At 41.4% G+C, this 15,681-nt stretch overlaps 1 protein-coding gene across 1 annotated transcript in view; it reads left to right on the top strand.

Moving 5' to 3' along the window:
* The window catches only part of LOC122540595 (transmembrane protease serine 2-like), a 53,622-nt gene extending 38,558 nt beyond the window's left edge, over positions 1-15,064 (top strand). Inside the window, exons 10-13 of the mRNA XM_043676509.2 lie at positions 1,319-1,417; positions 7,106-7,248; positions 8,459-8,611; positions 12,961-15,064. Coding sequence (XP_043532444.2) covers positions 1,319-1,417; positions 7,106-7,248; positions 8,459-8,611; positions 12,961-12,975 — 410 coding nt within the window. The 3' untranslated portion in view covers positions 12,976-15,064. The remainder of the gene's footprint in view (positions 1-1,318; positions 1,418-7,105; positions 7,249-8,458; positions 8,612-12,960) is intronic.
* The last annotated feature ends 617 nt before the right edge of the window (positions 15,065-15,681 follow it).

Raw genomic sequence — 15,681 nt, 5'->3', positions numbered from 1 at the left:
TATCTTTCCCCTCTCACCCTAAACCTATGCCCTCTAGTTCTGGACTCCCCCAGCCCAGGTAAAAGACTTTGTCTATTTATCCTATCCATGCCCCTCATGATTTTATAAACCTTTCTAAGGTCACCCTGCAGCCTCAAACACTCCAGGGAAAACAGCCCCTGCCTATCCAGTCTCTCCCCATAGTTCAAATCCTCCAACCCTGGCAACATCCTTTTCTGAACCCTTTCAAGTTTCACAACATCCTTCTGATAGGAAGGAGACTAGAAATTATGCTTAGAAATGCTTTCCATCACCAAGAAGCAGAAATGTATCAGTCTCAGTGAAACGAGGTTTCCTTCTAGACTGTCATCATCTTTAACACAAATTCAGTGAGGCATGGGTTCAATGCAGAACACGTTGCCTGCTACACTGTCCCCATCAAACACTCACACGACAGGAACAGCACAGTGTTGGGTGTAAAACACAGAGTAAAACTTCCTCTACACTAACCCCATTGAAATCCCATGACAGGAACAGTATGGGGTTAGATACACAATAAAGTTCCATCTACTCTTTTAAACTGAAACTAACACTCCCTCTACATTGTTGTCATCAGCATTCCCATGACAGATAAAGCACAGGGTTAGATACAGAGTAAAGTTTCCTCTACTCTATTAAACTGAAAGTAAAGCTTTCTCTATCCTTTTTAAAACTGGAAGGAAAGCCCCTTGATGCTGTACCCATCAAACACTCCCAGGAACGGGACAGGACAGGGTTAGGTGCAGAATAAAGGCTTCTGTCGTCTTTTAAAGTTAAAGCAAAGCCTGCTCAACACTCTTAAACTGGGTGATATAAAAACTAGGGGGTTTTTTAAGTGAGTGAAGAAATGATTTGAAAAAGACATGATGGTCAACTTTTTTATACAGAGGGTGGTTCATGTGTGGAATGAACTTCCGGAGGAAGTAGTGAATGTGGGTACAGTTATAATGTTTAAAAGACATTCCGATAAATACATGAATAAGAAATCCTTGGAGGGATATGGGCCAAGCTCAGGCAGGAGGGACTAGTTTGGTTTAAGTTTATGGCTGGCATGGATTGGTTGGACTGAAAGATTTGTTTCCGTGTTGTATGACTCTATGGCTGCAGGTGTACACGTGACTGCGTGTGTACATGTGACTGTGTATGTACGCATGACTGAGTGTGTACATGTGACTGAGTTTGTACACTTGACTGAGTGTGTACACGCGACTGCGTATGTACTTGTGATTGTGTGTGAGCAGAATTATTTGGTTGCTTGACCCTAATTTCCATGATGTGACTGGCCTTATATCTTTTCTAGATAAAATTAGACCTGCCTGTTTGCCAACCTATGATCAACAATTTCCAGACGGGATAGGCTGTTGGATTACAGGATTTGGTCACACAGAGGAAGATGCACGTAAGTAAGAAAACGTCAATCGATGGATCAGAGGTACTCGGAGGCTGGGTTATGTGGGTCAGTTAGTGTGGTTGGCTGGATGGCTGGTTTGTGATATAGACTGATGCCCAACAGCCTGGGTACAATCCTCACATTAGCTCAGTTTGCCATGAAGGTGCCTCCATCTCAGCTGCTACCCTCACCATCAGGTCAGAAGTGGGGGTGTTCGCTGATGATTGCACAATGTTCAGGACCATTCATGATTCCTCAGATACTGATGCAGTCCACGTTCAAATGCAACAAGATCTAAATAATGTCCAGGCTTGGGCTGACAAGTGGCAAGGAACATTCATGCCACACAACTGCCAGGCTACAACCATTACCAATAAGAGACAACATAACCATTGTCCCTTGACAGTCAATGGTGTTAATATCGCTGATTTCCCCCCCAAACTATCAAGATCCTGGGGATTATCATTGATCAGAAACTCGATTGAACTCACAACATAAATACAGTGGCTACAAGAGTAGGTCAGAGGCTATGAATACCGCAGCAAGTAACTCATCTCCTGACTCCCCAAAGCCTGTCTACCATCCACAAGACACAAGTCAGGAGTGTGATGGAATGCTCCCCACTTGCTTGAATGGGGACAACTCCAATAGCACTCGAGAAGCTTGACACCATCCAGAACAAAGCAGCCCACTTGATAGGCCTCAAATCCACAAACATCTACCTCTCCACCATCAACGCTCAGTAGCAGCAGTGTGTGCTATTTGCAAGATTCACTGCAAGAATCCACCAAAGATCCTCAGACAGCACATTCCAAACCCACAACCACTTCCATCTGGAAGGACAAGGGCAGCAGATACATGGGAACACCACCACCTTCACGTTCCCCTCCAAACCACTCACCATCCTGACTTCAAAATATATCGCCATTCCTTCAATGTCGCTGGATCAAAACTCTGGAATTTCCCTCCCTAAGGGTATTGTGGGTCAACCAACAGCAGGTGGACTGTAGCGGTTCAAGATGGCAGCACACCCCAACCTTATCAAGGGCAACTAGGGACGGGCAATGCCAGTGACACCCACATGCGGCAAATGAATTTTTTAAAAACTGAGGTGTGGTGACCTGCAGATTAAACTCACCACCAGCCATCTCCCTGAGAGAGTGGACCTAAGGTGACTTTCCCTTTACCCTTCCCTAGTGTCCCGGAGGTTACACAGACACAATCCCTTTCACTAAATTTAACACCAGTACACATCAACTTTAATTCAATGAGACAAACATTGTTTACCTACAGTTTTTCTGTAAAGGAATAGCCACATTTTCTTTCAATTAGCCTAATTTATTTTAAATTATCTCCTCAAAATATTGTTTGAAAGGTTATAGTTCTCTGCCATTGTGACAGAAGGTATTACAATTCCTGTGGATCTGTAGCAAACCCTTGCTTCCTGTCATCTCCATTAGATTGGAACTTGCATCTCACATCTTCATTGCAAAATCCACCTTTTTGTTTGGCGGGTGATCAAAGTTTCTGGGTGATGACCATGGCATTGACTTTGAGTAACTGACAAAAGAAAAATGTACTGAGAGCCTTGGTTGTAAATGTTTTCACATCAGAGTAAAGTCATGAAGGCATGAGGTCATGAGGTCATGAAAAGTGGCAGCAGGAACAGGCCAGTTGGCCCCTCAAGCCTGGCCACTATTCAACAAGATCATGGATGATCTGCCCCAGGCCTTAACTGCTCTTTCATGCCAGCTCAGTACAGCCATCAAATTCTTGATCTTTCAAAACACTATCTAACTCCTCTTTAGATGCACTATAGTCATGTAGCCTCCACAACTCTGTGCGATAAGTAATTCCAGATATTCACTTCCCTCTGGGAGAAGAAATACCTTCACATCTCAGTTTTAAATGTTTGTCCCATTATTCTTTGAGATTCTTCCACTAATGGAAACATCTTCTTAACCTTTCCTCTTCAGAATTCATAGAATCCCTACAGTGTGGACATAGGCCTTTTGACCCAACAAGTTCACACTGACCCTCCAAAGATTATCCCACCCAGACCTAGTCCCCTACCCTATTACTCTACATTTATCCCTGACTAATGCACCTTACCTATGCATCCCTGAACACAATGGGTAATTTAGCACGGCCAAGTCACACGACCTGCACATCTAGGACTGCGGAAGGAAACCGGAGCACCTGGGGGAAACCCACACAGACACGGGGAGAACATGCAAACATCACACAGACAGTCACCCAGGGCTAGAATAGAACCCATGTCCCTGTCAATGCCATGTAGCAGTGCTCACCACTGAGCTGCTGTGTGACACTATTTAATCCTGACTCTGTCTTCTGTGTGTTAACCAAATCTCAATCTGTGCTAATACATTAACTTCAATGCTATGAGCTCCTATCTTGTGCAATAACCTTTTATATGGCACCTTATTGAATGCCTTCAGAAAATCCAAATACACTACATCTACCGACTCTCCTTTATCAACTCTGCCTGTTATATCCTCAAAGAATTCTAGCAAATTTGTCAAACATGATTTCCCTTTCACAAAACCATGTTGACTGTTTTTAATTGTGTTAAACTTTTCTAAATGTCCTGTTATTTCTTCCTTAATAACAGACTTTTGCTTTTCCCCAGTGACAGGTGTTATGCTAACGGGTGTATAGTTTCCTGCTTTCTGTCTTTCTGCCTCATTGACCAGAGTGTCACGTTCACTATTTTCCAATCTACTGTCACTCTCTGATCCACTGAATTCTGAAATATTTTGTCTGATGCCTCCAATACTCTGCAGCCACTTCCTTTCAAAGCCTTGGATACAGACCGATAGGTCCCAGTGATTTGTTGTCAGTCCTATTAGATTGTAAAATACTGTCCCTCATGATAAAGATTGTTATAAGATCGTTCCTCCCATTGCTTATTTGTTTTCTTTTGGATGTTTATTGTGTCCTCCACCATAAGACCAATGCAAATCTTTGGTGCAAATTATCCATCTATTACCTGTACCCCATTGTTAATTCCCCAGTTGTATCTACCAAGGGTCCGATGTTTTTCCTTATGTATCCATAGAAGCTCTTGCTGCTTGTTTTTATATTTCTTACCAATTTACTTTCATCAATTTTTTTCTTCATGATCAAATTTTAATCATCTACTGCTAGATCCCACAAACTTTCCAATCTTCTTGCCCATCTCTCATTTTCGTTGCTTTGAAAGCTTTAGTTTTTGATTAGATTCTCTCTTTGACCATCTTTGTGAACTGTAGCTGATTCATCCTCTTATCAAATCATTCTTCTTGACTGAAATGAATTTCGCTGATTATAATTAAATATCTGATGAAATGTCTGCCTCTGTTCATCCACTGACTTTCCCCTTAGTCTACTTTAGATAGGTCTTCCTTTATACCTGGGTAGTTTTAGTTTTATTCATGGGAGATGGGAACTGCATTTATTACCCATCTCAAAGGGCAGTCAAGAGTTAACCACATTACTGTGGGTCTGGAGTCACATAAAGGCCCAGACCAGGTAAGGATGGCAGTTTCCTTCCCAAAATGACATTAGTGAACCAAGTGGGTTTTCCACAACAATCAGCAATAGTTTCATGGTCATCATTAGACACTTAATTCCAGATACTTATTAAAGACACATTCCACTGTCTATTGTGGCAGATGGTGGGATTCAAAACTGGGTCCCAGAACATTACATGGGTCTCTGGAATAAGTGTCTAGTGCTAATTCCACTAGGCTATCGTTTCCCCAGTAGTAAGCTGCTGTTATTTAAGTTGGAAGTATTAGTTTGAGACCCATGTTGCTCTCCCTCAAACTGAATTTGAAGTTACAATTGTTGTGAATATTATAATTCTTAATTTATGAAATCTCATGATACTCCTACCTCATTACACAATTCTAGGTCTAAAATAGCATGTTTCTGGGTAGGTTTGAAAACTTTCTGCTCTATTAAGCAATTGCTGATATGTTTTAGAAATTTGTCTTCCATGTAACCTTTGCTTGTCTGATTCATCCAGTCATTAAAATCACCCATGACAATTGTAGTGCCTTTCCCGCATGGCGCCATTATTTCCCAATTTAAACCTTGTCCTCCAGTGGGAGAAATCTTCAGGAGCCTATGGACAGCACCTAGCTGAGACTTCTATCCCTAGCTATTCCTTATTTCCAGTAAAACTGATCCCATATCATGATGTATTAGACTGATATCATTACTCAGAATCACACTGATACTGTCCTTTGAGTCATAGAGTCATAGAGATGTACAGCACGGAAACTGACCCTTTGGTCCAGCCCATCCACGCTGAGCAGATATCCCAACCCAATCTAGTCCCACCTGCCAGCACCTGGCCCATATCCTTCTAAACTCTTCCGATTCATATACCCATCCAAATGCCTTTTAAATTTTGCAATTGTACCAGTCTCCACCACTTCCTCTGGCAACTCATTCCATACACATACCACCCTCTATGTGGAAAAGTTGTCCCTTAGGTCTCTTTTATATCTTTCCCCTCTCACCCTAAACTTATGCCCTCTACTTCTGGACTCCCCCATCCCAGGGAAAAGATTTTGTCTAATTATCCCAATCCATGCCCCTCATGATTTTATAAACCTCTATAAGGTCACCCATCAGCCTCCAACTCTCCAGGGAAAACAGCTCTGGCCTATACAATCTCTCCCTATAGCTCAAATCCTCCAAACCTGGTAACATCCTTGTAAATCTTTTCTGAACCTTTTCAAGTTTCACAACATCCTTCCAATAAGAAGGAGACTAGAATTGCACGCAATATTTCAAAAGTAGCCTAATCAATATCCTTCATTAACAAAGCTGCCCTGTCTTGTAGAGCTCTCAGTGTTGGTCACCTTGAAGACATGGAACTTCACTTCTCCAACACCCTGAGAACCTGCACTCCTCCAAAACCCCTCTAATGCTGCACACTCAAACATAGAACCAGAGAGTCATAGAGTCATACAGCACAGAAACAGACTCTTCGGTCCAACCAGTCCGTGCTGAACATAATCCCAAACTAGACTAGTCCCACCTGCCTGCTCCGGGCCCATATCCCTCCAAGCCTTAACTATTCATCTACCTATCTAAGTGTCTTTTAAACGTGGGAACTGTGCTCACATCCACCACTTCATTCCACATGCGAACCACCCTCTGTGTAAAAAATTGCCTTTCATGTCTTTTTAAAATTTCTCTCCTCTCAGCTTAAAAATATGTCCCCAGTCTTGAAATCTTTCCAATCATGTATCCAACCAAATGTCTTTTAAGCATTGTAATTGTACCTGCATTCTCCACTTCCTCAGTACGTATCTGAGTTTATTGTGCTACCATTGGTGTTTGTGCCTCCAGTTGCCTGGGCCCTAAGCTCGGAGCTCCCTCCTAAACCTTTTTTCGTCTCAACCTCTTTCCTCCCTTTAATGGCTCCTGAACCTCCACCTTCTTTGATCCAGCTTTTGGTCACCTGGGCCAAATATCTCTTACTATTGCATGGGAAGCATCTCGGGATACTTTGCTATGTCAAAGACCCTAAATACAAGTACTTATGGTTGTTGAGAACCCCTTCCTCCCAACTATTGTTTAAATTTCAGACCTTGTAGGCCACGTCATTCTGAGTCTGTGGCTGAATAGCAAATCCCATTGTAACATCCTGAGCTTAACCTTTCATGCAACGTATTTCAGGTTTGATCTCCGACAGACTTATGGAAGCTTCAGTCAACATAATTGGCACTAGGACCTGCAACCAGAGAAACCTTTACAACGGCGCAATAACAGACCGTATGGTCTGTGCTGGTAGAATCTCTGGGGGAGTTGATTCTTGTCAGGTATGTGACAGTCAGAAACCACAACATCTGTCTACTCATTTCTGGGACCCTGGGTTAGAATCAATGGACTGGCTGGATTCCTGCTCTGTAAGCCTTAAAGATCCCAAATGAACTGAATAACCTCGAACTAATTGTGATAGGAACAAAAGATGCTGGAAATCACAGTGGGTCAAGCAGCATCCACAGAGAGAGAGCAAGCTAACGTTTCGATTCCAGATGATTCTTCACCAGCATCTGCAGTAACTTGGTCCTAATTGCAATGGGTGTTTCCTGAGCTGGCTGCAAGTGGGTCATCTCATTCACAGAGTTGGGCATGCAATGAAATGCTGACTCCATATGTGATTGGCGTAAGTGGTATCGGTTGGGGCGGAGGCTATTGGTTGGGAGGATGTTTTGGTTTGATTCTTCACCATAAAGGAGACAGCTCCGACATTGCAGCACTCACTCAACACTGCAGGCTAGATGCTCACCTCTGGAGCAAGGAAGGCACATTCTTTGAACCCAAACATGAGGGTGATACTTACAGAGCATTTCAGTGGAAGATCCATTGAAGTTTTTGGCTCAAAACTGAGATGGCTCTGACCAATTTGTAGAACACCTTGATTTGCCAGGTCTAAGAAATGAATTTTCGGAAAGTGAGGATGGCTGTTAACTCAGCACCAATTCCCCACGTGTGAATAGGGCGGCACGGTGGCACAGTGGTTAGCACTGCTGCCTCACAGCGCCAGAGACCCGGGTTCAATTCCTGCCTCAGGTGACTGACTGTGTGGAGTTTGCACATTCTCCCCGTGTCTGCGTGGGTTTCCTCCGGGTGCTCCGGTTTCCTCCCACAGTCCAAAGATGTGCAGGTCAGGTGAATTGGCTATGCTAAAAATTGCCCGTAGTGTTAGGTGAAGGGGTAAATGTAGGGGAATGGGTTTGGATGGGTGCGCTTCGGCGGGTCGGTGTGGACTTGTTGGGCCGAAGGGCCTGTTTCCACACTGTAAGTAATCTAATCTAATCTAATCTAATCTAAAAAAAGCCTCCCAATGTTCCTCCAGTTCTGTGCACTCGCGTTCCACAATAAACATTCCAGGATAAACATTCCTGTTATTCCCAATTAAACAAGTTGGCTGGTGCTTTGAGGGTAAACCAAAGCTTTGCACTGGGATTGTGGGTCTGTGTTCTAAGCAGTTTCCATTTCACTGTGAACTATTTCTCTTTAAACCAGGGTGACAGTGGTGGGCCTCTTGTATGTGAAGTATCTGGTACTTGGTACCTGGCGGGAGTTACGAGTTGGGGGATTGGCTGCGCTCGGATAAACAAGCCAGGAGTTTATGCCCGGGTGACGCAATTCACCGACTGGATCTTCTCACAGATGGAGGTACCAACTCATCCTTGTTACTGTGGCAACTAGCAAGAATATTTTGCGATATGAACAATCCAGACAATAAGAGCCCACAGTTTAGGACCATATTTAATGTAGGGAAATGCCCTGAGGTGTTTATAGGAATGAAGTCGGATGATGGGACAGCAGAGGGAGTCAGAAAGGCCAGACTGGGAGTTGCATCCAGAGCTCAATGGGTTAGAATAAAGATCAAAGAACATTAAACCACAGGAACAGGCCCTTTGGCCCTCCAAGCCTGTGCTGACACATGGGTTGTGGGCCAGAGAAAGTTACAAAGATTGAGAGGTGGAGATACTGTGGAGGGATTTGAAAACAAGGAGAACAATTTAAAATTCAGGTTCTATTATGTCACCTTAGACAGTAGGTGCGATCCTGGTTTAATGACTCATTTTGAAAGTCACATGCTGACAGCGCAGCATACCCTGTGTTGGGACCACAATTTTTCACTTTATGGATATAGGTTTGCTCGCTGAGCTGGAAGGTTCCTTTTCAGATGTTTCATCACCATACTAGGCAACATCTTCAGTGAGCCTCCAAATGAAGCACTGGTGGTGTAGCCCGCTTCCTATTTATACATTTGAGTTTCCTAGGGTTGGTGATGGTGAAGTCAAAGGGATTTTTTGCTTTGGATTGACTTGGATCCCATTTACAACCCCCAAGAAAAAGAACAGGAAATGACATCACCATATGACATGATGTCACCACAGGAAATGGTGTCACCAACTCTTAGAAACTCAAACATATAAATAGAAAGCAGGCTACACCACCAGTGCTTCATTCGGAGGCTAACTGAAGAAGTTACCGAGTATGGTGACGAAATGTCTGAAAACGAACCTTCCAGCTCACTGAGCAAACCTACATCCAGAACCTCAACATGGAGCTATAAATCTTCTCAAAACTCCATTTTCACTTTATACATTAATGATCTAGATGAAGGAACTGAGGGCATTCTGGTTACATTTACAGACAATACAAAGATAGGTAGAGGAACAGGTAGTATTAAGGAGGCGGGGTGGCTGCATAAGGATTTGGACAGGTTAGGAGAGTGGCAAAGAAGCAGCAGATGGAGTACAACTTGGGAACGTGTGAGACCATACACTTTGGTAGGAAGAATAGAGACATGGACTATTTTCTAAATGAGGAGAAAATTTAAAGTCTAAACTGCAAAGAGACTCGCAAGGTAAACTTGCAGTTGAGTCAGTGGTTAGGAAGGCAAATGCAATGATGGCATTTATTTTGAGAGAACTTAAATATAAAAGCAGGGAATTACTTCTGAGGCTTTATAAGGCTCTGGTCAAGTCACATTTGGAGTATTGTGTGCGGTTTTAGGCCCCATATCTCAGGAAAGATGCACTGTCCTTGGAGCGTGTTCAGAGAAGGTTCACAAGAATGGACCCTGGAATGAAAAGCTTCACATATGCGGAATGTTTGAGGACTCTAGGTTAACACTCGATGGAGTTTAGAAGGATAAGGGGGGATCTAATTGAAACATATAGAATACTGAATGGCCCAGACAGAGTAGATGTTGGGAAGATATTTCCATTGGTAGGAGAGACAAAGACCCAAGGGCACAGCCTCAGAATAAAGAGAAGATCTTTTAGAACGGAGATAAGGAGAATTTTGTTCAGCCAGAGAGTGGTGAATTTGTGGAATTCATTGCCATATAAGGCTGTGGAGGCCAGGTCATTGAGTATATTTAAGACTGAGATAGATAGTTTCTTGAGTATCAAGGGTTATGGGGAGAAAGCGAGAGGAAAGGGTTGAGAAACTTATCAGCCATGATTGAATGGCGGAGCAGACTTGATGGGCTGAATGACTTAACTTCTGCTCCTATGTCTTATGGTCTTATGAAAAAGCCTGTGTTGGTTAGAGAGCACAGGTGTTGATGGATGAATGGGGCCTTGAGGTAATGATGTGTGAGCAGCAGTGAGTTAGATAAACAAGGTATGAGAGTAAGGAATGAGTCTAGGTTAAGCCTTTGGAGAGCTCTCATTGCAGACTCCCTTGTCTTGTACTTATGCAAACCTAAGACATCGAAACAGAAGTAGGCCATTCAGCCCCTCAAGCCTGCTCCACTATTCAATAATTTAATGATAATGGGCAATCTGTTTGTGTTTTGCATTTCACGTACCTACATACCCTGATAATCCTCAATCCCCCTGTCTAAATCAATCTATTCACCTGTGACTTAAAAATATCCAATGGCTCCAAACTCCATCACCTTCTGAGGCAGAGTTCCAGAGACTCTGACAGAAAACATTTCCCCTCATCTCTGTCCTAAAAGGGTGACCCTTAATTTTACAACTCTGAGCCCTGGTTCTGTGCTCATCCACAAAGGGGAAACATCCTTTCCACATCCACTTTGTCAACTATTCAGGATCTTATACACTTCAATCACTCACTCACAATCTTCTTAACATCAGTGGAAAACAAGTCCAGTTTATCCAACCTTTCCTCAAGGCAACCTACTCACTCCAGGTATTAATCTAGTAAACCTCCTCTGAACCATCTCGAATGCATTTACATCCTTCCAATAAGAAGGAGACCAAATCTGTGCACAGAATTCAAGATGTGGTCTAACCAATACCCTACATACATTGGTTAATGCACATATTTCTAAGAGTCAGCAGCATTAAGCTGGGCTGCAAACACATTAGTATTTCCATTTTACACCTTTTATCACCCACAGCTATCAAACCAGAGAAATACATTTCGAACAATAGTCACTGTCATAATGTAGGAAATGCCATGCGAATGCTCACGAACAGCAACAAGACATCAACCAGAAAGCCGGCTTCACCGATCCTGATTCTGGTTGAGGGAAAAGTACTCTGCTCTTATTTGAGAAGTGCCAAGGGATCTTTGACAGAACCTTAGACAGCAGGAGGGACTCATCTTAATGGTTCATCTTAGAAGTTGAACTTCTGGCAGTGTAGCATACCCTCAGTACCATACTGGGAATTTTCACCTCAATTTTAGCCTCCACATCTAGGAGTGAGTCTTGAAAAAAAATCTTCCGACCACGTTTTCTTTTGACTATATTCAAGTTTTGTGCCACCAAGTGTCTGTAAACTTTCTGACTCAGCAATAAGGGTACTGAGCCATGAATGGCACCTCCTATAGATGGGATATCAAACTGTTTCCTTAGTTATTTGAGAATCTGGGTCATTGTTTGAATAATAGGAGGATTTCCTCCAGGTTCAATACGTTGGTTCAAATAGGTTCAATATTTTCCGGGTTAATTTGAAACACAAAGCAACATTCATCTCACTGGTGTGCAATGGCTGTCATAGTTACTTAAGTAACATGAATATACTTGCGAAAGCCTTCAATATCTTTCAATGATATATCAAGCATTACATAAACAGAAATATTTATTATCGCCACTTCAACAACTCTCCAACTTTAGCTGTTCAGAATAAATTGCCAGTGTATTGCCCACACTACAAGGTTAAAAATTTATCTCATGATGAAATTGGGAGACTTCATAAAGTCACCCTACAGTGTCAGCTTAGGCTGAAGCCCTTTACATTTTAATTGGGGATATACACAGAACAGGGAGAAGGCTATTCAGTCCCTCAAGCTTGCTCCATCATTTAGTCAAATCATGATTAATCTCTTAATACCCTATCCCAGGCAAAACAATTTTTATTCTCTGTGTTTGTGTAAATTGCTTAAGCATTAATCTTGACATGATATGCGGCCAAAAATCATGATGAAGGGAAGACCTTCACTAATGTCTAAAGCAAGCATGTCTCTAATTTATGTGTTAATTCCACAAATAGGTAAATGTGAAAGGTTGGTTTTCTACCATGAAGTGTTACAGAGGTAATGGATAACCAGAAGGTGAAGCCATTAGATTTCAAATAGGGCTTGGGGTGGAGGAGCCAGACCCTGACTTGTTCAAGAGATGAGTCCTGGTGATTGCACTGTTGTCCCATGATTTACAACAACAACCCGCATTTACATAGACCTTCCAATGTAGTAAAATGTCCCAATCCATTTGGCAAGACAGAGCATTACTAAACAGGTTTTGACACTGAGCCAAAAGCAGGGCAATTAGGGAGAGACAGAATTCTAGAGTTAGGATCTGTGTCAGAGGTCACCAGTAAAGTCCATGTTTGTGGGAACACAACTCTGTTCCATGTACTGACAGATTTGGAAACCATTGGCCCAGACCATAGTGAGTACCTGCTGGATATTGTTTTGTGTGACCTGCCTACTGCCAATCCATAAGAATGAGACCAATTTCTAAATAATGGTGAAATTGATGCTATAGAGTGACATTTTCCTCAGATTTAATGTCTTGTATTTGCCTTTTACAGGCTAACAGCAACTAATGAAAAGGATGGGCTTTGACCACACATTGGGTGTGATTGAGGTTGGCGCCTCTGATTTATGCTGCTTTTCCAAAAGACTGTCACTGGGGATTTTGGATTTCCCCCAAAGCTCGTTAAAGTACTGTATATGTTTAATGAAAAATAGAGATGGTAACTGTATAAAATGTGTATTTGCTTAGTCAATATAGAGAAAAATGATTCATTAATCATTAGATGATACAGATCTCAACCCAGTCTTAAGATAATCAAAACTTTCCTGACCATGACTATTATCTTAAGTCGTGTTATTTCAGGAACTTTCTCAGATCCTCATAGTTTCTGAGGGTTAAAATCTCAAAGACTCTGTGTGTGCACTGGCTGCACATTAAGTTAAGATTACAATTTAAGAATTGCTGCTTTGGGCTCAATCCAATGGCAGTATGCACCCAAGATTGCACCTGGTTTGCAAAATGTATATATATCTAAATATATATTCTCAGGTTTCCATCAAATGTTGCCAAATTTAAAAAAACACCCTGCTGTGAACAAATACAATCTGGCAGGAATTTTAAAAAAATGTTTGCTATAAAAATATTCCTTGATTTATTTAATAATTGAAATTTGGTGCAATTTGGTTACTGAAAATGTGTTGCTCACAAACCAAAGAATTTTTAATCAGGTTATCCATCATCTGTGAATAACCTGATTTTTAAATGAGCAAATATGACTGTTAACTTAAACAGGAACTACTTGCTTGACGCTTTGGGGTACAGTAGTCAGTTTCTTAGTTTTTTTTAAAAAAGTAAATATTTTATAAAGTTTCTAAAATGTGCAATTAGTATTCTGCACTCAAAAGAACTATTTAATTGCTGTAGCCACCTTGAAATCTCACAGTGATGCACAATTGACAGCAACTTGCCATGGTGATACCTTAGATCTGGGGTGTGGCCAACGTCATGTAGGGGGTAGGTGTTGTTTGAGCTGGTGCAAAGAAAACTCACAACAAACCAATTTGTGCTTAAAGTTCTGCCATATTTTGAGAACTTTAAGCGCAAATTGGTTTATTGTGATATTTTTTGCTAACATGTCGTTGGCCACACCCTAGATCTAAGGTATCACCATGGCAAGTTAATTTCAGGTGAAATGCATTTAATGAAGAGAAAGGAATCTTATAAAAACGTATGAATATTCTGCCAGCACCACCCTCTTAACATGTCATGGCAATGCCTAATCCCATTCCAATTATGTTAGTGCGATATAATTAAGCTTTACAAGTTAAACAATTACAATAGAGGAGGATGGAATTACAGAAACAGGAGGAAGCCATTCAGCACTTCAAGAGAATTCATTAATCAATGGGTGATACAGATCTCAATCTGGTTTTAAGGTTATCAAACCTCTCCTGACCAGGACCATCATCTCAAATGATGTAATTTCAGGAATTTTCTCGGATTCTCATGGTTTCTGAGGGTTAAAATCTCAAAGATTCTATATGTGCACATTTAGTGAAATCCTGAGCTGTATCTTAACCCCATTTACTCACCTCAGTCCTATACCTTTTAAGAATCTTAGCCTGCAAAAATCTCATAATCTCATTTTCAATATTTATTAATTGAGCCAGCTTCTGCACCTTTACCATCCCTCACATGAAGGAGGATTTAATCTCTTCTATCCTAATGGCCTTGCTCTTATTTCATTGACAGTCCACTCCCCTCGGGTTAACTCAAGTCTTCAATTTGGCGCACTTAGCTAATGTACTGAGAAGTATAAAATCTACAACAGATTATGCACTAATTTTGTTAAGTTCTTTTGAGGTATTTCCCTGTGATTTCTAATTGCTGAATATAAGACAGAAAAGAATGTTTTCTTAAAAGAAATGGAAGAATCTAATGATTGGAGGTTGAGTCCTTGGCCTCTGAAAACAGTTTATAAAATACTGATCTGCATCCATCGAGTGCCAATAACTCCTGGAAACCAATCAGAACAATATGTTTGAAGTGAATCTGATCAAACATGAATAAGGATATAATTCTGTTTTTTTTTATTGTAATTATGAAGATGGTGCATTGATTTGTGTTTTTCACTGAAAATAAAGTGAGATACGTTTTAATTCCTATTTCAAAGGGATTTTTGTTCATGGAGCAGAATAAAAATATTAGATGGGTGTATGCCAGTAAGAACAAAGCACTTCCAATTCCTTTTGCATTTTTTCTCCCTGTCCTTTTTCTCAAGTGAAATCTTCAGTGTCTGACCATTCCCAAAGCCTTTGGCCCTGCCTTGCTATTAACCTGGTGAATGATCCATAAGTGACCATTCAGCCCATCAAACCTGTTCTGTTATTTAGTTAGATCATGACCAATCAGTGTTTTAATTTCACCTACCTGCCTTGATGCTGCAATCCTTTCTCAACAAAAACATATCAATTGCAGTTTTGAAGTTTTTAGTTGATCATTCATTTTTAGTAGCTTTTTGCAGGTAAGAGTTCCAATACATTCTGAGAGAAACACAACTTCTTCCCATTGCTTCTGAAAGACCCAGCTCTAATCTTTAGGTTAAACCTCAATGTTCTGGACTCTCCAGGGGCAATATTTTCTCACTATCCACCCTAGCCAAGTCCTTCAATGAACTTAAACACCCCATTTAGATCATCCCTTTGTCTTTAATACTAAGATGTAGTCAATCCAACATGGATTCACAATTTAATATTATTTTGTCCCGTTATCATTC

This window comes from Chiloscyllium plagiosum, unplaced genomic scaffold (genome assembly GCF_037043375.1).
Source record: "Chiloscyllium plagiosum isolate Xiang-an unplaced genomic scaffold, Cpla_swu_hap1 HiC_scaffold_29, whole genome shotgun sequence".
Lineage (NCBI taxonomy): Eukaryota > Metazoa > Chordata > Chondrichthyes > Orectolobiformes > Hemiscylliidae > Chiloscyllium > Chiloscyllium plagiosum.
This window is presented reverse-complemented; position numbering and strand designations above follow the sequence as displayed.